A 21674-nucleotide genomic window follows, 5' to 3' on the forward strand; every position below is an offset into this window, starting at 1 on the left:
TGGGAAGTCTCGCCCTCGCCAGTTTCGGAGATGCTTAGGGGACTTGGATTGAGTTGGAAAGCCAGCATAAAGGTGTCATTGTCAGGGGCACTAGTAATAGGTAGCTGTCTTTGATGGATTCATAACAACCTGTTCCTGGACGCACCCTTCTGTATGGTTAGTTATATTAGAGCCTGCAATCAGAAGGGGATCCTCATACAGGTGAGGTCAACATGGTCCAGATGGTTACTATAAGGAGATCCCCCACTTCACCCACGAGTTTAGCGACCATAAGATGGAGCGTGATTACCGGAATTAAACACTATCATAATACTATAATTTATGAATTTTTGCTGGCTAGAGATGGGCTCTGTCACAATGTAGGTATCATAAGAATGAGTTCTCACATCTGTTGGGATTGGGCGATCAGTCCAAAGCACCGTCCCACGTAATAGCCGCCATAGCCGCCAACACGCTTGAGCTGGAAATTGTTTGGTGTCTTTATTCTGTGTGGCAATCTCACCAACAACTTTTGTCTATTGTATCAAGCCTCATGGCAGGAAAGAGGTTGTCTTCACGTATTTTTCGCCGCAGCAAGCAGCCAAAGCGAAAATCGTGCAATGGAGAGAAAGCTAACCTTGTGCCACCAGAAAACACCCTTCAAAAGCCCTCCAAAAAGACGGAATCAACTTTAGCCCCTCAATTTGAACCACTTCGCATCTGCCGCCAAGATGATTGATATCCCCGAAGGCGTCCCTTTTCGGACACAAAATCTTCAAGAAGGAAGCCGATATATCAAAAGAGGCCAAACATTATTCCCATGTCCATCCTCCGTGAACGTCTCCAATTTCTTCGACCTTGCCCCTGACGAAGAGGTCGTTACTGTGCTCGGCAAACCAATGGGCAGGATTATACTTGAATATGATTTCTCGATTGTGACTAAGTCCGGGCATGGGGTACGGCCCGCTGAGGCTGAAGCTATGAGACTTATCTCTAGATTTACCACCGTGCCTGTACCAGAAGTGTACCATATGAATTTCAGCTCCGAGTACAATGGGCTTATTGAGATGTCCCTTGTCCAGGGATCTACATTAGAAGGGACGTGGGATACAATGGACGAAAAAAGCAAAGAATCTACTTGTCGTCAGACCTGGGATCTCATCTCCGAAATCCGGTCCGTCCCATCTCAATACGAGGGTATATTCCAATGCGCCGCAGACGGCTCCCCCTCAAAAGACCCCTTACTAGAGGATCTACAATCACCACCCCGACCCCTAAGCAGCGATTTAGACCTACGGGCTCGCATCTATGAGCGTTACCTCCATTGCGGGGGTAGTCGGTACGAACACGAATTACCCAACATGCTGCCCAATTCTGACCATGCTGTTTTCGCGCATGGGGATATCGCACCTCGAAACATCATGGTTGATGAGAACGGCAACATCACAGGGATTATCGACTGGGAGTATGCAGGCTGGTATCCGGATTATTGGGAGTATGCGCAGATCCTGAGGCCCGCGTTCTGGGGAGATTGGTCGATATGGATGGAGCGGACTGCCCCAAAAAGATGGAATTTAAGTGGTATCAATGCTTCTCGCAAAGTTCTGTTCTAGATGACATTGTAAAGATGTTTTGGGGCCTCCACTGAGTCTGTGCGACTACATAGGAGCTGCCTAACAATAGCAAGGAACGGAATGCTGCCATTATTAGCCCCGTAATCTCAGGTTGGCGCTGCAACTCACGTAAAAAAGATGTGGTATTTCTGATTGGTCGTATTCTAATAGCCATCTGAGCGAACACTTCTGAGCTTCGCTGATTTCCACGCCCAAGTTTACCCTTTGACATCAACTACCATCTATCATGACGCGCTGCCCCAAGACAGTCCTTCGAAATATTCTTCGTTTTCCATCGTCAAGTGCCCCCCAATTTATTACTTTATCACCACACCCCTTGCCCATTCTCCAAGGACGGAGACCTGAAGCTTATCTCACGCGACCGAGGGCCCCCTGTTATTCAACGAAAATGTCTCATAATGAAGAATATTCAGGAGGCTGTCATTTCGGATACAACTGGATTGACGGCGCGGAGTCACTTGAAAAGTACTGTCCAGGGGGGTTTCATCCTATTATGATAGGAGACGTGCTTCGCGGGCGATACCGAATTGTTGACAAGCTGGGCTTCGGAGGTTACTCAACTGTTTGGCTAGCCCTGGATACTTGTCTGCATCGCTATATTGCTGTTAAAGTTGGTACAGCGAACTCATCTATGCAAGAAACCAATATTCTCCGAGCTCTTGCAAGCCCAGGACATGATTCTATTCCCATTCCGTTAAATGAGTTTGAACTCAATGGGCCCAATGGAACACATCTATGCTATACCATGGTACCCGCGCAGTGCAATCTTCGAGAAGCGTCTTTTAGTCGCCTTTTCCCCCTCGAAGTTACGCGGGCGCTATCAGGTAGCCTCATATTGGCTATTGCTTACATACATTCACGGGGCTACGTTCATGGAGGTGAGTGCTGCTAACTATCAAAATCATTGATACTCATACTTATAATTTCCTTCAACCAGATATTCATCTCCGAAATATTCTGGCTAAGTTGCCATCTGATTTTAATCACCTTTCGGTTGAAGAGCTATATGAAGAGTATGGTGAGCCTGAGACAGTCTCTATTACACGATGTGATCGGAAGCCGCTTCTACCAAATGCCCCCTCAAAGGCAGTAATACCTCTTTATCTTGGAAAAGGTGCAGAGGATTTTTCACTGTCTGACGCGCACATACTCCTGGGTGATTTTGGTGAGGCATTTGCCCCGGATCTGGAAACTCGTCGTGGTAAAGACTGCCATACACCCTTAGCAATGCAACCTCCAGAAGCCCGGTTTGAACCAGAGGCACCTCTCTCATATTCAGCAGACATCTGGAGCTTGGCCATAGCGATCTGGGAAATCCTTGGCATGCAGCCAATTTTCTGCAATGCTTTTGTTACTGCAGATGAAATAGTATCTCAACAAATCGACGTGCTTGGACCCTTACCCTCAGATTGGTGGATGCGCTGGCGGGAGCGAGGTCGATTCTTTGACAGCAACGGGAACCCAAAAGAGGGCCGCCATGTTTGGCCTGGCATTGAACTGGCTTTTGAGGACACTGTACAGAAGTACCGACGAAAACGTGGGTGTGAGTTTGATAGGGAAGAAGCAACTGCCATTATTGATTTGATGCGCCGAATGTTGGTATTCCGACCTGAAGAACGGCCAACAATTCAGGAGGTCCTACAGTCGCCGTGGATGGTCAAATGGGCGTTACCTCAATTAAAGCGGGATTCGCAGACAAAGTAGATAGGTACCTATAAATACCGCATCTTATGTTGTTATCTACATGTAGCTGCAATCTTGACCCAGAAAGCCTCGAGAAGATTGAAATGTTCATCTGTATGTATTGCACGAGACTGTTGAGCGCATCATCCATCTTGAACAACGACAGCAGCAGCGGGGATCATCAACAGGGAGCCAAGCGCAAGCGTTCCAAGGACAGGAGCTTGCCATCTCCAGTGCCGGCCCCGGTATCCCAAGATTATCGTAAAGAGAGGGATGTGGATATCATCCCAGGACTGGCATATTATAAATATGCCACTCAGATCCTGGGTAGTCTTGCTATCAACTACTAAAAATGCAAATATAAACTCCACCTGGTCTCAGAAGCTAAAAGTAAGGCATGAATTCGTGTCTCAAAGATATAATACTGTAGTCCGAAGAATCAACCACTCAACCAACACTCGCCTTAGCCGCACTGTGCACAGCCTGTTCGCCCTCCTTGAGGAAAACGCAATTCAACTCGGACCCAGGACTAAGAGTAACTTCACATCGAAGCACCGGATCTTCAACCTTATCTTTCCCATCAACAGGCAGCGCAACAATGCGCTCATAAGCCTGCAAAATCCGAATAACAGTGTACCCCATCTCAATGATAGCAAATTGCTGCCCAATACAAATCCGTGGTCCACCATTAAACGGAATGAAATGCCACGGCTTAGGCTGCCAGCCGGAAACCCACCGCTCAGGAATCCACTTCCCAGGATCGAAGTAGTTCTTTGATCCCGGGCCATTATACAGATCAGGATCCCGCTGCATTAATATCGTCGAGTAGACAACCCGCGAGTTTGCGCGCACACCCACAGGCGATAGTCCATCCGGTCCCCCGCCGCATGGAAGCGTTGTATCGTGTAGAGAGTAACGCACGTTGAATGGCACGACTGGGTATAAACGCATTGTTTCATGTAACACTGCATTAAGGTACTTCATTTCCTTGAGATCGATATAGCTGGGTTTCTGAGCCTTGGCACCGACGCCAAGTCTGTCGCTGATCTCGTTGCGCAGCTTAGCAACGACTTCTGGGTTGCGTGAGAGCTCAAAGAGGCAGAAGGATAGCGTGGCGGCTGTTGTGTCGCGGCCTGCGAGGAGGACGGCGACGAGTTGGTCACGGAGTGCACGAGGATCGCGGGTAAAGCTGGCTAGTGCGTCGAGGAAGGTTTGGTGCTTTGAGAGCTTCTCGTTGAGTTCGTCGGTTGAGTGGGCAAGGACGGTTTGGATGTATGGCTGGATGAACTCGTCCATTATCTTCAGGTTCTTGCGGAATTCTGTGCGTGACAATACGGAGCTAAAGACACTGTTTTAGGATTGAATGTTAGATTAGCTTCTGCAAGGATCCAATGGTAGGATGTGCTTGCGTCGCACAGGAGTATCACTCACCCGAAACGGAAGTACTCCGCCTGCCGCTGTTGCACATATCTGAACGCTTCGGCGAACCGTGTTGCCGGGTTATCTAAACTGTCTGTGCCCTTGCCGAGCAGGTAGTATGTTGCTGCATCGAGGGTATATCGGAAGAAGAGTGATCCAACGTCCACTACCTTGCTGCTGCTGCTGGGTGAGATACCTCCGCCGAGAAGCGGGATGAGTTTCTGAACATGCTTCTCAAAGATTTCTGTGTCGACGATGCGGTCACGCACAAACATGGGACGAATGAGCTGGCGGGAGCGAGACCACAGTTCTCCATCTGTGGTGAAGATACTATCGCCAAGAAACTCCTTCCAGTCCCGGTGGAAGGGTTCACCCTTACCGTAGTCGGCGAACTGGCCGGTGAGGAGCGCCTTGATATTTTCTGGGTCCGTGGTCATGATCATACGGGTCGAAATGCCAGCGTCGAGTTCGGCTGTCTTCACATTTGTCAAACCGCCAGCCCGCCCGACTTTTGCTTTCCAGAATTCTATGTCGCGGTTCACTTTATTGGTTTGGTAGCCTTGGAAAATGAAGTCGAGAGCGTACGGGAGATGGAACTCAATTTTGGGAGCTCTGACACCGAGACGGGCGATTTGCGCCGAAGCCTGGAACTTGCGGAATACGCAGAGTGCAACGAATAGCCCTAGAAGCCATAGTGAGGCCCGAGTAAGTGTCACCCGTGCAAGGAGGTCTTCAATCATGGTGCGGTTAGACTGGGAAAAGTTGAGTTTAGTTTCGCTTCTGGCTCCGAGGGGGAATGTCCTTAATAAGAGACAAAGGCCTGGTATTATTATGTATGACAAATGGTATAGAAGCCTAGGTAGTTTCCAAGGTTATGAGGACAAAGTTGTCATACAGTGTGGACCATACAGGTTCTAGCATTTATAAAATACCGGAGGCACAACCACCCTAATTTTCCGGAGAATACTTATAAATTTCTACTGTCCAATGATAAATGCTCCCATATCTCAAGAATGTGTAGAATGATGGCCTAAAGGAGCCGTGCTTGCGAACCCCGCATGATGTCCACGGGTGACTATGCTTTGTTGGTTGATCGCTCTTACCCCAAGGTTTGATAGTTCAATATGAGGTTGGGCCAGGGACACATCCCAACTAAGGTCTAATTATCATGGTTTTCACACTGTATCATTTTCGTGGAGACCAATAATCCGGGGAAGATGCAGCATGCATGGCGAATATATGAAACCTCGGCAGACAAGGAATGATGGCATATGATTCCGAGAGGAGAGATCGACAGCACCTTGCAGACTCACCTGCAGCCACATAAAACGTTCCTACACTGCATAGCCGTGCACATGTTCTTTCTGAAGGCCCGAGGGAGCTAATCAGGCCTGATATTTTAGGCTGAAGATCTCCATGCCTCAGGCTACAAGCACCAGAAGCTGAGACAATCAATTGCTAGTACTAGTACTATTCCCTTCTTGGATGTCACTTGACCAATGGGTTCTTTGTCTGGTCTGGATCTTTCTCTTTGTGTATAGAAATCAATTAACCCCATTCACAACATTACAGCTCAATGGCTTATTGGCGAAACAATAGCCATTGTGAATATATAAACCCGCACATAGTAGTCATAAATTCTACTCATTTTTATCCTTTTTAACAGCTCTCCTCGTCACTTTCATCGGACCGTTAATATAACACAGCGCTCTTTTCAATTGATACCAAAATCGACCTTCACGGCACGTGTGGTGGTTGTTTGCACTGTATGTACTGCCCAACGTCACCGCCGGATAGCCACAGCCACGTGATCAAACATCCGTTTTGGTCATCGGGTCTTTAGCTTCACTTCAATCTGCTTGCTAAAGTTTTGCTCTCTCTACCAGAACCTGTTACTGGTCTATTAACCTTACCTCTAACCTCAACTACTCCTACATACCGTTTTCATCGCATTTTCATTGTTGGTTGCGCCGATAAGATCCGAAACACCTTTATCGGGTGGCGCAAGTTCTTTTACCAGCACTGCTGCCTTTGTGAATTTCTCAACGACCTGTCACTTTTTCCTGACTTCATAATCGCCTCCACCATGCTGCCTCAAATCATTCTCGGAACGCCTCTTGCGCAAGCAGTCGCAAATGTCATCCAGCCCAAGTTGGTGGAGATGGGTTGGAGTGATGGCCAAGAGTCACCGTTGATCGAATACATTGTTCTCATGCTGGTCAACGGCAAGACCGAAGAGCAAATCGCCACCGAGCTTTCAAATGATTTCCTTGGCCTCCAGGAAGGTGACACTGCGGCCCTCGAGTTTTCGCAATGGCTTTTCACCCAAGTCGAGATACTCAACCAACAAATCAACGGGGTCGCCCCGACCTCGGACAATGCGACCACGGGGCAGTTGAACCCTTCGGCAGTGGAATTTGACAACTCAGCCCAAGCGATGCCCAATCCGTTTGGAGAGGCCAACGGCCAGGATGCCGAGATGGGCGAGGCCGGGAATGAGTCGATGTAGGTTTTCACCATTCCTTCCTTCTAATATCTACAACATGCTGACATTTCTCCCCAATAGCCCTACCGGACCGAAAGCGATGCGTAACGGCAGAGGTGGCAAGGGAAGAATGTTGAACCAAATCAATCGAAACCTAGATCGTGGCTCGGACGCAGCCCTACATCGTGTACGTGGACAAGGAAACGGGCGCATTGGACACAATGGTCGGGGTCAAATGAGAGGCGCCGGACAGCAAGGTGGTCGTGGTGGTCGTGCCATGGGAATGCCAGGCAACCCCATGATGCAGATGACCTCCGAAAACCAAATGCAGCTTATGTCGATGTTGGAAGAACAGGCCCGGATGATGTCTCAATTCATGCCTGGCTTCATGCCACCCGCTGTTAACCCTGCTTTCCAAAATGGTGCCCAGAATGGCCCCAATGGTCGTTCGCTCTTCAATCGGGTCGAGCGAGGTGGCCAGCGTGGAGGAAAGCGCGGCTACAACAAGCCGAGAGCGGCGGAAGGCGCAGATGTGGATATGGACAGCCTAGCGGGTGGTGAGCAGGATGAAAGCAACCCCGATAGTGTTTGTCGCTTCAACCAACGATGCTCGCGCCAAGATTGCCCCTTCGCCCATCAATCACCTGCCGCACCCGAAGGGACTTCAATCGATCCTTCCGACACTTGTTCATTCGGTGCAGCTTGCAAGAACAAGAAATGTACCGGACGCCACCCTTCACCAGCAGTACGGTCCGCACACCAGGCCGAGGCCATGTGTCGGTTCTTCCCTCATTGCACCAACCCCAACTGTCAGTTCAAGCACCCAAGTATGCCAGTCTGCCGTAATGGAGCCGACTGCAAGACCGAAGGATGCAAGTTCACACATGTCGAGACTGCCTGCAAGTTCAATCCCTGCCTGAACCCCAAGTGCACCTATAAGCACGCTGAGGGTCAGCGCGGTGCTTACACAGACAAGGTGTGGACTCCGCACTCTGGGGAACATGTCAGCGAGCGCAAGTTCGTTACAGATTTGGATGGACCGCAAGAGTTGATCAAGCCGGAGACCGAGGAGAACACCCAGAGCCAGGAGCTGACCGCGTGACTCCGCCTGACATGACTCAATGAAGAAAATCACTGTTCCAAAAAAACCCAAACCCAGAAAAACATACATCCCACAACAGTCTGCTTCCGAAGCGAAGAATACCATGTACAATCCGATCTTGACCAATGAACGAGGAATGGCTGGAGGGAAGGGCGTTCATACTCTTTATGCATTTGCTTTTATTTCAGATACTATTATCTGTCCTGTTCATAGATTCCCCCGTTGATCTTCAAAAGAATAATAACGAAGCGAAGATGAATTCGCGAATGTCTCATGAACATTGTCCAAACTTGGTAGATTGTTGTAGGGTGGTGAGGACCTGGTGATCTCCGGGGCTGTAAAGGGCTCCCCACGTAGCTTAAGTAAGGACGGGAGATTCCGAGGACCTTCGGGTTTAGCTTGAATTCCCCAACCAACTACCGACCAGACCTTGCTCCGATCAGCAGAGATGCGGCTACCATGTGTCCCTAAAGCACTGAGACCGAGGCAAAGGCAATTGAATCTTCTCAATGGTCAAAAACGCACATACACTGCCGCCGTGCTGGGCGGTGGCATCACAGGCCTCACAACCGCCTGGCAACTCGCACAAGACCCCACATGTCAAACAATCAACGTGTTTGAGAAAACAGGCCGGCTTGGTGGTTGGATCAACTCCGAGACAGTCCCTGTCGATGGTGGGAATGTGGTGTTCGAGTATGGGCCGCGGACGTTAAAGAGCTCGCTGCCAGGGTCGCTCCCTCTGCTTTACCTGGTGAGTATTGCCGGCGTGGACCTACTTCTAATTCAAATAGCTTAACATGCTGATCCTTTTGAAAGGCTACAAATCTAGGATTGTATAAAGACCTCATTGTTACCCCGAGCACAAGCCCCGCGGCTCAGAATCGCTACATCTACTACCCGGACCGTCTCGTTCGCGTGCCGGCGCCGAAGCCAGATCTTTCTTTCGGGGAGAACGTTGACAATTTCGTGAATAGTCTGAAGGAGCCGGTATTTAGCAAATTGCTTTCAGGGATAGCGAAAGATGTCTTCGCTCCGCCCCGGCACCCAACTGAATGGGCGAAGGATGAGTCTGTTGCAGACTTCATCGGACGTCGTTTTGGCCCCAATGTTGCAAATAATCTAGTTTCCGCTGTGTATCATGGAATTTATGCAGGTGACATTGATCGATTGAGTGCCCAAACACTGTTGGGAAGCATCCGCAACCTTGAGGGAGGCATTGGAGGCGTCGGTGGCTTGGTTTCTGGTGGAGTTACAGCATCTCTTATCTCCAGGTCGATCTCCAAAACAAAGACTCGGAGTATGGATGATTTTATGGCTATAGACGTCATGCCTGCGGGCCCGGAATTAATGCGCCATCAGCATGATTTAGAAGCCCTTGCGGCTGGAGCTACTACTTTCACATTTAAGAGGGGGGTTGCGCAGCTTATTGAGGCACTAATCGCTTCTTTGAAAGCATCCGGGAAAGTCAGCTTCCGAATGAACACGGAGATCAAAGCTTTGAGTGCATGGGAAAGTTCTAATAAGATTGCGGTAAGTGTATCATTCTGCATTGCCAACCTATATCCCTGAGTTCCGGGATTTATGCTGACTGTCAATAGATGGAATATTGGTCACCCAGACATGGTCAAGTCAAGACGTTTGATTATGCATATGTCATCTCCACTATTCCTCCAGTTGCACTTGCGAACATCATGCGCCAACCTGAGCAGTCAGCGGCCAAACTAAGCCCTGTCGGATTGACTCCATATCTACTACGCAAACAGAACTACGCCGTGACGGCAATGGTCGTTAATCTCTATTACCCAAATCCCAACCTTCTACCGGTTGAGGATGGCTTTGGATACCTCATACCGCGTTCGATACCCTACGAACAGAACCCAGAATGTGGGCTTGGCGTCATATTCGCCTCCTCCTCTAGTGTAGGGAAAGGAACGGATCCTTCGTCATCTGAACTCAGCCAAGATTCTGCACCGGGAACGAAACTCACTGTCATGCTAGGTGGACATTACTGGGATGGCTTCGAGGAGTATCCAGACCACGACACCGCAGTGAAAATGGCCCGCGCCATGCTCAAGAGACACATGAACATCACTGATACCCCAACTGCCGCACGAAGTCGTCTCCAGAAAAACGCTATTCCCCAGTACACAGTCGGCCATCTGGACCGCATGTATACGCTCTCGAACACAGTTCGCAAGGAGTACAGGAACCGTCTTATTCTTGCGGGAAACTGGTATAATGGAGTAGGTGTGGGCGATTGTGTTAGGCAGGGTATCCTATCTGCCACCTACGGCATTGGAAGAAACCGGCTCAATGACGAGCCTAGTCCGTGGCGTCCGTGGACCCCCTTTGATTATAGACGCTGGAAACTCGAGGGTGGCATTGTGACGTCCCCTGTTCGGCTGGTTGACTCCAAAATCTGATATTATGTGACTGGTGCATGTGGGTTTACTACTTGTACTTGGGAATGCACACAAGAGAAGGCCGCAGCCATGTATATTAAATGTATCTTTGTATTAATAGTTTGTCTCTTGTTGTAATTTGCAAATCGACGGCGTTGGCCGGATATCATATAGTCAATTTCTAATGTCTAATTCACTGCTAGCCCATGGTCGGTCAACATCGGTCAACATCGGTCAACACAAGGTTGAGTTCGATCCATTTGTGAAGTCTGTTACCCCCTTTAGTTCTGGTCCCAATTCAGAGTCAAGGGCGAGAGCACCCAGACCTCCGATGGGCGAAATAGCGGATACGGTGACAACATCCGGAGTCCCTCGCAGGCGAAGCGATGGGTTCTTGGAAGGCTGGAACCGAATGGTTGCAATGTGCCCTGCCATATAGGTAATATTTCTCGCACCCCACGTGTGATAGTCTGGTGGCCCCAAAAAATGTCTCAGGGTGTGTGCAGGAAGCCCCGATGACAATGATATGCACATTAGCATATACTCGACACATGGATGTAGGATATTGAATCTAGTTTGACCCCGCATTTGAAGGTTCAAAAAGCCACTCAAGGATTCACATTGCTGTCCCCATCTTTCCTATCGCCATTGGAATCAAACCCCAACATATCCAGCTGCCGGACAAGTTCCTGAATTTTGATCACCTTCTCCAGCTGCTCGGGCAGCAGGGCCTCTCCCTGCTGCTTCTTATCGCGAAGATCCCGCGCCTGGCGGAGTTTCTTCTTCAGACTGCGGGCTTTCTTCTCCTTCTCGGCTTCGAGATCAAGCGGTTCTTCAGCAGGCTTCTCTTCCTTAGGTGCGGCCGTGGCTGCGGGGACACGCCAGTTGTTTGACTCGGCGCCCTTGCCCTCAGCGGTGGGACCGGCTTCGTCGGTTTCTTTCGCGTTCCGCTTGGCTTCGCGGCGTTTGGCGTTCTTGTTGCTGGCGACAGTGGAGGTGGTGGTGGTTGGTTTCACTGCGGCCTTGGTCTTGTCTTCTTCGCTGCTCAATCCTTCCGCACCCGGCACCCCGCCTTTTCCTCGAGTTTTCCATGCCGCCGCTGCCCGGTTCTTGTAAAGTTCGACATCCTCGGGGGGTTTATAGCCGGGGCGCACGCGGATCTCCTTGCGCTTTGAACCATCGGCACGGACCGAGGAGGGAATGTATCGTTCGCCGGTTTGGGCATCGGTGGTGATGCCGGACCTCGCGACGTTGGAGGCCATGGTGTGGTGTGTAGAGCCAAAGTTGAGTAATGGAGGTGTGAAATAAAGAATAAATGATAGCCACTTGACAAAGTCAAGCTCCAGGGCAAAGATGAGTATCTTTAAAGATCCAAAGTGAAAAACAACACGAGCATTGAAAGTTGAGTGCGGAAGGCCGGAGGCTCGGCCAATCAGCGGACCGGCAATTCCCGCAGATTCAGCCTTCGCAACTTCACCCTCACAACTTCAACTCTCGTTGCCCCATCCTCCTCTCGAATCCTTTAATTTAGGTCGTGTGAAAACACCCCAATCTCTCACAATGGCTGGCGTATGTCCATATTCCCTCTCCCACTGCTCCTATTTACACTGCCATGTCCAGCACTGACTAACCTCTCATTACAGTTCGCAAATGCTATCTACTCGCATGTCTCCCCTTCTTTGGTCCTACGATCGCGATCCAAATTGTCCAATTGAAATCTAACCGAGGCACTCTTCACTGTGTTTAGGACCTTCATCCGCAAGAACACTGTTCTCCTGACCACTGCTTTTGCCGGCGCCTTCGCTTTTGAGCTGTGGGTTACATCCAGTCTCCGAGCATGTTCGACATGCTATACACCTTAATACAGAACACTGACCATACAATTGTCAAAACAGTGCGTTCGACATGACCTCCAACAAGGTCTGGGATAGCTGGAACCAGGGCGTATGTGAACCTCCTTCCCGATGGACTACAATACCCGAGGCTAGGACCCACGCTGACTATTTATCTCACGTTACAGCGCCAATGGAAGGACATTAAGCACCGTTACATGGTCAAGGAGGAGGAGGATGACGAGTAAATGCACTTGCCGAAAGTGATGTTGTGTTTATTTTACTACGGGTAAAGGGGCATGGAAAAGCCACCGAAGCTCGTGCTTGTTCTTTCTCATCCCATATGTGGGCTTGTACGCGATAGATGGAAATCTGTATTTTGGCTTTCAATCTCCCTGGTCTGTACGGTTTATGTCTTTTTGCCGCCTTCGTATACATCTCATACGATCTCTCAAACGACTCCTAAAAAGAGATCTAAAATGAATATCGAAAGACAGAAGAATGTTCATTTAGATGACGTCCCTAATATCATGAGCCAAATAAATCATGTCATTAGTCTAACATCGTCAAGTGTAGAGGCGCCGAATACATATATTCTAGTTATATATTCTCTTTCATAACTTCCATGTTCAAAGGGTGGCGTGGTTTCTGTAGGTCAGGCCGTAGCGTGTGGCGTTTACTGAAAGGCCAGTTCCATCGATGTCATAACGAAAAATGTTATCTTCTGATTTCTACAAACACTTCTAATTTGTTTTCTTATATTTTTGTTTTTTTGACCATTTGGGCCTTGAGCTCCACATTCAAATTTGAATCGCGTATGACTTCACCGTATCTGTGCTGATCTGCTCGCCTGCATTGGTCCACCTTCACCCGTCGCTCTCATTTCCCCCCACTACAAAGTATCACTGTGTGAGCAACGTGAACTACAACTGAGAACTCTATCCACTCGGTCCGGACTGATTTGTTGAATTCCCACTCGAAAATTTCTTTTCCGCCTGCATACCCGCGAAGAAACTACCTGCGTCGGACCATTACTACCTTGAGCGCATTGTCGCAACCACGGCGCTCCGTTCCATCACTCACTTGTGATAGCCTGAGCGGCCGCTACCACAAACCGGCCACAACGGACAAATCATGCTCAAGCTCGGGGAATGTGAGAAGCTGCTCGGTGAGGGTCTTCTCAGTTTGCCCAAGAAACACAACTTGCGTTATGGTCCCGCTGCCGAGAAGGACCTGCTAGAGCTTCTCTTCCGATCGCTTGTCGGACACAACACAGACCTAGTACAACAGCTGTTCCCAGAAGGAACTCCGGCCGGACCATGGAAACTGGCGGAGGCCCAAGGTGCTCGGGAAGGAGCCGAGTACAGTGAGGCAGCGCGGGGCAAGCGCTGCGGTCATATCTTCCGTGCCGGGGAAGCCACATACCGATGCGTGACATGTGCAGCGGATGATACATGTGTGCTGTGTAGTCGATGCTTCGATTCTTCGGATCACTCCGGACATCAATATCAGATTTCTCTTTCCTCCGGAAACTGTGGCTGCTGTGACTGTGGTGATGACGAAGCATGGCGCCTTCCGCTGTTTTGCGCAATTCATACCGATAGCGGTAATACCAAGGGTAAGGAACGAGCACAGCGGGTATTGCCTTCTGAGCTCGTGGCCTCGATCCGCTTGACTATATCCCGGGCACTCGATTACTTTTGTGATGTCATCTCTTGCTCCCCGGAGCAATTGCGGCTACCGAAGACTGTCGAGGGTATCATGCAAGACGAGGAGGCCTCTCGTTTGCGTCCGGGCTGGTATGGCGCTGGCGATGAAGAGGAAGAAGACCCGGAATTTGTGGTCATGCTGTGGAATGATGAGAAGCATACAATTCGGGATGTCTCTCATCAGGTCACGCGTGCTTGCCGTGAACGAGATAGCTTTGGAATTGCCTGCGCTCATGAAACAAACGATATGGGCCGTAGTGCAATCAAGTATTCCAGGGATCTGAATAGACTCTTAGGTGTTTCGAAGGTAATTGAGGAGATCAAGGTTACCGTCACGGTGCGCTCTGCGCGCGATACTTTCCGCGAGCAAATGTGCACCACGATAGTGGAGTGGTTGGCTGATATCGCCGGCTGTGAAATCCTCGAAGACAATGAAATCTTTAGGCAAATCATCTGCGAAGAAATGCTTACGCCCTGGAAAAAGGGCAGTGGGGCATATAACGAAGATATCGGCATGAGGGGTATTGATGATCACCAGCGGACTGAGAACCTTCCAGGTCGCACGCTTATGATTAATTTGCCTAATCATGGTCAGGTCATCCTGACCGCCGATGATGACGAAGAAGATATGCTTGACGACGATGTCATAGATGAAGATGAAGACGAAGACTATGTCGAAGCCCAGGATGCTGATGATGAAGATGACGATGAAATGGACCTCGAACTCTCTCGTGATCAGGAAGAAGACGAAGATATGATCTTGGCGGGTGCAGATGAGGAACTTGCTCTCGCAGAGCGCATTCTCCACGGACTTACTGGCGCCCAGCCGACACCTCCTCGACCGGCACCGGCTCAAACCGCAGATCGGACCTCTGCTGAACGAGGCCCGTCTGAATCTCAAAGCCCTGGCCCTGAATCCTGCGCTAGTGACTATATCCATATCCCCAGAACTCCTGGTTCGCACCGGCCAAGGCCTTCGAACACAGAAAGTCATTGGCAAGTCCGACCGAGCGTTCCCGCTCCAGGTGAAAAAGTACCTCCATATGAAGACCTCTGGCAGCGTACTCGCTTAGACTGGCTGGTGCTTTATGACCTGAGGTTGTGGAAGAAGACACGAACCGACTTGCGTGACCTCTACATCAGCACTGTTGTCAATGTTCCTCAGTTTAAGCGCATCATGGGTCTTCGTTTGTCTGCATTGTACACAGCTCTGGCTCAACTGTACCTCATCGCGGACCGAGAGCCGGACCACTCGATTGTCAACCTTTCATTGCAGCTTCTCACGACTCCCTCCATCACTGAAGAGATCGTCGTGCGAGGCAATTTCCTTACGAAGGTGATGTCTATCCTCTATACCTTCTTGACTACGAGACAAGTCGGTGAACCGCAATCTGTCAACCCGCACGCCACGCTGGCGTTTGATGCTGGCTCGGTTACAAACAGGCGTCTCTACCACTTCTTCCTTGACCTTCGATACCTTCTCCAATCCGAATATGTCCAGCACCGTGTGCGGACCGAGGAACAATATCTTCCTCAATTCCTTGATCTCGTCAAGCTGTCACAGGGTATTTGCCCCAATGTCCGCGCCGTTGGTGAACATGTGGAATACGAGACGGACGCTTGGATCAGTGCGTCAATTCTCATGCGGGAGATCAACCGACTTTGTCGCCAATTCTGCGAGTCTTTCCGCGACCCTGAAATGGACAACGGTGACAACCTTCTGAGGGCAATCGAGACCACCACTACTACTGCGATTCTCCATTCAGCTGGCGTAGAACGCAGGAGATTCGACCAGGCAGAAATAAAGGATGAAGTAAGATTCAAGCTACTGCCACCTTTCGATTTTGAGGTCGGTGCCTCCGGCCAAGTCCCCTGCCACCGGGTGGTTGAATTCGTGGTCGAACGTGGATCTATCAGTTTCCACCACGCCCTTCACTACACATTGTCATGGCTTGTTGAATGCGGACGAGACATAAGCAGCGAGACTATGCGTGATGTTCTCTTTGACGCTGCCAATGCCGCGAGGAGTCAGATGCATGCCGCCAAGGCTACCAACCCTAGTAGCGTTGATGATGTTCTGCTTGGCCTTGGACCGGAGGACTTGCTTCTGGCCATGTTTGACTATCCACTGCGAGTTTGTGCTTGGCTAGCGCAAATGAAGGCTGGCATGTGGGTTCGCAATGGTCTTAGTCTTCGGCATCAAATGTCGCAGTACCGTGGAGTCTCTTCTCGTGACTTTGCCTACTACAGAGATATCTTCCTCCTCCAGACTGCCCTAGTAACTTGTGACCCTAGCAGAGTTCTTGCTTCCATTGCACACCGCTTTGGCATGGTTGACTGGATGGCTCGGAACTACATGCCCCGTCCTGGATACGAAGATACCCAGATTGTGGATGTGGCAGAGGAATTTGTGCATCTACTGGTAATCCTCCTGACGGACCGAACATCTTTGACTGCCATCGATGACAGCACTCACCTCACTCACGAAAACATCAAACGTGACATCGCTCATGTCTTGTGCTTCAAGCCGCTGTCTTTCTCCGACCTCTCAACCCGCCTTAGCGACAAGCTTCTGGACTCGGACATGTTCCAAGATGTGTTGGAAGATGTCGCCAACTTCCGCCCACCCGAGGGCTTGAGTGACTCTGGTACCTTCGAGTTGAAGCCCGAACATCTCGATCTTATTGATCCATACAGCGCACACTACACAAAGAACCAAAGAGACGAGGCAGAGAATATCTATAAGGAATGGATGGCGAAAAGGACAGGCAAGGATGCATCTGACGTTGTTTTTGAGCCAAAACTCCGGCCCATCAGCTCCGGCGTGTTCTCAGATCTCTCTCGATTCGCTGGCACGATGCTGTTTGCACAGATTGTCCACCAATGCTTGGAATATGTCATTTCATCGAAAGAGTGCACACCGACTATCCCACCGACACGTGTTGAGACTTTCCTTCAAGTGATTTTGCATCTTATCCTTGCAGCAGTGTTAGAAGATAATTCTGAGGAAACCGATATGGTAGAAGAGCATTCCAATTCATTCAATTGGAATGCTTTGTCAAAGACCCGAGAGATCAAGGCTGGTCATTTGACCATTGTCGGTTTATTGGAGAGAATTTCCGTGACGAGTGAATTCACCGCATCTGGCCCTAAAATCCGACACATACTCAAACGTCTGTGGCAAAAGCGCCCTCGCACGTATTCATCGGCAACTGCGTCTCTCAAGTTCCCCTTCGACCGAATCGACACCAACTCCCCTGCAATTGATGCAGATCACGACAAGGAGGTCAAGAAGAAGCAAGCACTGGAGAGGCAAGCCAAGGTCATGGCGCAGTTCCAGCAGCAGCAGCAACAATTCTTGAACACCCAGGGTAACATCGATTGGGGTGAAGATGATTTCAGCGATCTCGGGTCCGACACAGACGCTGCCCCAGAAAAGAAGCTATGGAAGTACCCTAGCGGAACATGTATCTTGTGCCAGGAAGAGACCAGCGATTCGAGGCTCTACGGTACATTTGCCTTGGTTCAAGACAGCATAATTCTGCGGCAGACCGATATCAGGGACTCCGATAGAATTCGTGAGGTTCTCAGAACACCCACAAGTCTGGACAGGTCTGCCGAAGAAGTGCGACCATTTGGTGTATCTGGAGAGAACCATACTACCATCAAGCGTCTTGACTCTTCTGGTGGTGAACTCATCAGCGAAAAGATTGGGCTGAGTAAAGGATTCAACGCAAAGAGTACCCTCCGTGGGCCTGTGACGACTGGCTGTGGCCACATCATGCATTACTCCTGTTTTGAGCAGTACTTTACCGCGACGCAGCGGCGCCACACCCAGCAGATTGCGCGTCACCATCCCGAGAACACCAGCCTCAAGGAGTTTGTGTGTCCTCTCTGCAAAGCCCTTGGAAATGCATTCCTCCCCATTACTTGGAAGGGCAAGGAAGAGTCTCCCCTTGTTCCGCTCAGTCCCTCTGAATCATTCGACCAGTGGATGCAATTGGGTCTCAAGCACACCCTGAACCAGCAACAAAACTTCCCAGTCCTCATGGAGAAGGAGAAGGCCCATCCTCAACCATACACTGACATATTTATCGACTACTTGTCTAAGAGCCTGGCCTCTCCCCTTTCCACCAATATTGATCAACTGAGGGTCGAGTCTTTCCCAGCAACTGCCCCTGCACCATACATCATGCCAGCGCGTGTGCCAATGCCAGGTGTTTTCCCTCCGACCGAAGACCTCTCGCCTTCCAGCCCACTTCAGCACGTGTCGACTCCCTCAGACAGCCCTATGTCGGAACTGCTTCAGAGCTACAGGCGACTGAAGAAGACATTCAAGACGAACCATGTCCATTCGATGTTTAACAACACTCCCGAGGCGAACGCCAACGAAGATCTTGTACATACTGATTCTCTAATTCGCAGCTTTGGCTTCAGCATAGCTGCAGTGGAGATCGCACAACGTGGTGTCGAGTCAGAGCCTGGCTCGACCTTGCTCGACACAATTCCTTCGTTGACGCTTACCCATCTCCGTGTTCTATCAGAGACGGCGTTAACATATGCTGCTGTTGGGTGTCTTCACTCGACGGGACCGTCAAAAGGCCGCCCGACAAATGAGTTCCAGGAGATGCATCGCCAAAAGATCTGTCAGTTACTTGTCGGGCACCCTTGTTTGAGTGGCACACCTTTGCTTAATGATGTCCGTAACATCGAGCCTCTACTCGCCGTTGATACCTTTGTGTTCCTCGCAGAGTCATCCTTGTCTCTGCTTCCAGTACTTAACATTGACATCAGGCATCTTGTGCGGATGTGCTTCGTGGCCGAGATTGTTAAGGTCGCTGTCACTTTCATTCTTTGGCCACTGGGATTGAAGGAGGAACTCGCCAGCCATCCCGAGGACCATGTTATGGCTGCTGATGTATCTGAAGAACAATTCGGAGTGACCAAGCAGTTCTTCGACTCGATCGTTGCTGAACTAAAGGCGAACTCTGTCGGCCGTGCTGAGGGCTCCTCCTTCCCCGCTGAGAGTGGCTACGTCAAAGATGGAGAGGAAACTGCCACCCCAAGCGTCATTACTGCCGTCCGGCGACTTGTTACGAGCTACGGACTAGTATTCCTGCGCAAGGCAGTCATCCTTCTTCATGTCCAACACGGCGTCGAGTTCCCCAACACAGGGTTCGCCGATGTGGAGTCCTCTGAGCTTGCGCGCCTAACCAAAGCACTTCAACTGCCTTCCATTGATGACATTCTTATGTCTGTCAAGCCCGCGTGTAAAACAAACAGCCCCTTCGACGCAGTAATTTCAGGATGGATCTTCCACTGGAACGCCTCGCGCTCAGGCATCCGCTTCGAAGACCACCGGCTCTGGCCCAGCCTGTCGCACCCTGCTATCTTTGAGCTTGTCGGCCTACCCAAGTACTTCGATAGCCTGATCGAAGAGGCAAACCGTCGCCGTTGCCCCAATTCCAAGAAGGAGCTCACTGATCCAAGTATCTGTTTATTCTGTGGAGAAATATTCTGCTCACAGGCAGTATGCTGCATGGAAAACAAGCTTGGCGGCTGCAACCAACATCTTCAAAAGTAATTATACCCTCCCGCTTCATTTGCAAGTACTCTCCAGCTAATCAATCTTCCATAATAGATGCGGTAAAAACGTCGGTCTTTTCGTCAATATTCGCAAATGCACAGTACTCTATCTGCACAACAAGAACGGATCCTGGCACTACGCGCCCTACCTTGACCGCCACGGCGAAGTCGACCCGGGTCTCCGCCGTAACCGCCAGCTTATTCTCAACCAGAAGCGCTATGACCGGCTACTACGCGATGTCTGGCTGTCACATGCGATCCCCGCGACTATCAGCCGTAAGCTGGAGTCAGAGATCAACAGCGGTGGCTGGGAGACTATCTAATGAACCAAAACAAAAAAAACGCGATTTCTTTTTGCGCTTGTTGGTGTGCATGTGCTTAGATTTCTTACTGTTGAATTTTTGATGGCGAATTGGAAACGATTGTGATTGTGTGTGTGTTTAGCCTCTTTTTCCTTTCCTTTCCTTTCCTTACTGTGGATTTTTACCATGTTTTCGTCTCTTTTTCACTGTATATCGGACATGCTTTTCATCAATAGCTTCACTCGGTAGTTATGATTCAAAAATACCAAGCTACGTTCACCTCAATTTTGGGTTAGACTTGTGAATGTGTTATTAGGTTCCCCTGATGTCGCTGATAAGACTATGTTTTGCTACGTATACTCCCCCTTATGTAGTGGTCAACACGCGTTTTCTCTCGCTCTTGTGCCGTAGTGCTATAACCAAGCGAAAATATTGAAATTGCTAGAACGATTCATCGCTTCTGCGCGTAGGTTGATTTATTGAATGACACCGTGCATGCATCTGGGATATATATATATAAGACATGTTGGTATCAATAAATATTCGTCTCTACACGTATTTATGGGGAAAATGATCACATTGAAGTTTAAAGGCACATATCCTGGGCGTTTATTGCCAAAGTGGTGCACTTAATATATATTCCGTTAAAGTATCCAAAGCTGGACTCACATAGACAGGAATCGCAAGAGTACCAATACCGCCTCAAGGGTAACCCGACTAGCAGCATCTAGCAGTGGCATGTCACGCAGCGTGTTTGGTTTTTTTCGAATGGAGTATGGCCATATGGATTAAGTCAGACATTCCTTCTGGTGTTCGTGAAAGTTCAGCGCGAATTCACTATCGTGAAGTATGTATGGCCTGTGGAAACCCAATAGAACTCGCGAATTGCGCATAGAACTTGCTTGTGGCATGCATGGTTATCATTTGACAGTCAGTAAGGAAGAAATAAATAAAAAAGTCATCGCCCGGAGGCGATCCGGCAACTTGAGATCAAACGGCACTCAAGCTGAGGATGAACGGGATCCAAACTGGCGGTGCGCCAAATGTCGCCAACGACAACCGCTAGACCAAATTCCCGCTCATCCAGTCATATATACTGACAGTGCTATTTATCAGAGGAATACAAAGTACAAATAGAAAATTCACATGCGACCTAGCCAAATTGTGCCTCCATAATGAAACGCCTGTTTTAGGGCACCCCGTGGACTCTTTGATATAGTCTTACCTTATCGGTGCCAAGCCGAAGCTCCATCTCAGCCTTTCTCTCATTGGACACTGCCTGACCGCCGGTCTCACCGCCCTCTTGAAGCATTCTATACTAATTTCAACAACTTTTTTATTTTTATTGCTAGAGTCTATAGGCTAGTAGATGATATTATAAAGCAATATAATGTACCCAGGTAGTGTATTGTTTGTAGATATTCCAGGTATTCAGGCATCTTCAGGCAATCAATATTACTAACAGCTAATTATTGCAGGTGGATCTAAAATTCTGCCCGCAATATTAACCAATGAGAGAGCTGTTCCCCGGGTGGCACACT

General features: G+C 49.6%; 9 protein-coding genes across 9 annotated transcripts; 6 read left to right on the top strand and 3 right to left on the bottom strand.

Annotated features, from left to right (window-relative positions):
- Positions 1 to 710: 710 nt before the first annotated feature.
- Positions 711 to 1592, top strand: N7516_009042 (uncharacterized protein; the record flags this gene model as incomplete). The annotated part of the gene is made up of 1 exon (XM_057221761.1): positions 711 to 1592. The coding sequence occupies one exon, from the start codon at positions 711 to 713 to the stop codon at positions 1590 to 1592; it is 882 nt and encodes a 293-aa protein (XP_057072033.1).
- Positions 1593 to 2001: 409 nt separating this feature from the next.
- N7516_009043 (kinase domain-containing protein) lies at positions 2002 to 3317 on the top strand (the record flags this gene model as incomplete). The annotated part of the gene is made up of 2 exons (XM_057221762.1): positions 2002 to 2491; positions 2551 to 3317. 2 exons carry the CDS (start codon positions 2002 to 2004, stop codon positions 3315 to 3317), a joined length of 1257 nt encoding a protein of 418 aa, XP_057072034.1.
- A 426-nt stretch (positions 3318 to 3743) lies between these two features.
- Positions 3744 to 5455, bottom strand: N7516_009044 (cytochrome P450; the record flags this gene model as incomplete). The annotated part of the gene is made up of 2 exons (XM_057221763.1): positions 3744 to 4644; positions 4728 to 5455. 2 exons carry the CDS (start codon positions 5453 to 5455, stop codon positions 3744 to 3746), a joined length of 1629 nt encoding a protein of 542 aa, XP_057072035.1.
- Positions 5456 to 6801: 1346 nt separating this feature from the next.
- On the top strand, positions 6802 to 8302 carry N7516_009045 (mRNA-binding protein NAB2; the record flags this gene model as incomplete). The annotated part of the gene is made up of 2 exons (XM_057221764.1): positions 6802 to 7220; positions 7282 to 8302. The coding sequence occupies 2 exons, from the start codon at positions 6802 to 6804 to the stop codon at positions 8300 to 8302; spliced, it is 1440 nt and encodes a 479-aa protein (XP_057072036.1).
- A 125-nt stretch (positions 8303 to 8427) lies between these two features.
- On the top strand, positions 8428 to 10725 carry hem14 (oxygen-dependent protoporphyrinogen oxidase; the record flags this gene model as incomplete). The annotated part of the gene is made up of 4 exons (XM_057221765.1): positions 8428 to 8595; positions 8730 to 9053; positions 9119 to 9832; positions 9901 to 10725. 4 exons carry the CDS (start codon positions 8428 to 8430, stop codon positions 10723 to 10725), a joined length of 2031 nt encoding a protein of 676 aa, XP_057072037.1.
- Positions 10726 to 10938: 213 nt separating this feature from the next.
- On the bottom strand, positions 10939 to 11139 carry N7516_009047 (uncharacterized protein; the record flags this gene model as incomplete). Its single annotated transcript, XM_057221766.1, has 1 exon — positions 10939 to 11139. The coding sequence occupies one exon, from the start codon at positions 11137 to 11139 to the stop codon at positions 10939 to 10941; it is 201 nt and encodes a 66-aa protein (XP_057072038.1).
- Positions 11140 to 11312: 173 nt separating this feature from the next.
- On the bottom strand, positions 11313 to 11966 carry N7516_009048 (putative RNA binding protein Pym; the record flags this gene model as incomplete). The annotated part of the gene is made up of 1 exon (XM_057221767.1): positions 11313 to 11966. One exon carries the CDS (start codon positions 11964 to 11966, stop codon positions 11313 to 11315), a length of 654 nt encoding a protein of 217 aa, XP_057072039.1.
- A 298-nt stretch (positions 11967 to 12264) lies between these two features.
- N7516_009049 (cytochrome b-c1 complex subunit 9) lies at positions 12265 to 12944 on the top strand (the record flags this gene model as incomplete). The annotated part of the gene is made up of 4 exons (XM_057221768.1): positions 12265 to 12273; positions 12432 to 12517; positions 12600 to 12648; positions 12725 to 12944. 4 exons carry the CDS (start codon positions 12265 to 12267, stop codon positions 12782 to 12784), a joined length of 204 nt encoding a protein of 67 aa, XP_057072040.1. The 3' UTR covers positions 12785 to 12944.
- Positions 12945 to 13670: 726 nt separating this feature from the next.
- Positions 13671 to 20154, top strand: N7516_009050 (putative ubiquitin-protein ligase E3 component (UBR1); the record flags this gene model as incomplete). Its single annotated transcript, XM_057221769.1, has 2 exons — positions 13671 to 19825; positions 19887 to 20154. The coding sequence occupies 2 exons, from the start codon at positions 13671 to 13673 to the stop codon at positions 20152 to 20154; spliced, it is 6423 nt and encodes a 2140-aa protein (XP_057072041.1).
- Between the last annotated feature and the right edge of the window lie 1520 nt (positions 20155 to 21674).

This window comes from Penicillium verrucosum (assembly GCF_028828655.1).
Source record: "Penicillium verrucosum strain IBT 35672 chromosome Unknown utg000003l_segment0_segment0, whole genome shotgun sequence".
NCBI classification, from domain to species: domain Eukaryota; kingdom Fungi; phylum Ascomycota; class Eurotiomycetes; order Eurotiales; family Aspergillaceae; genus Penicillium; species Penicillium verrucosum.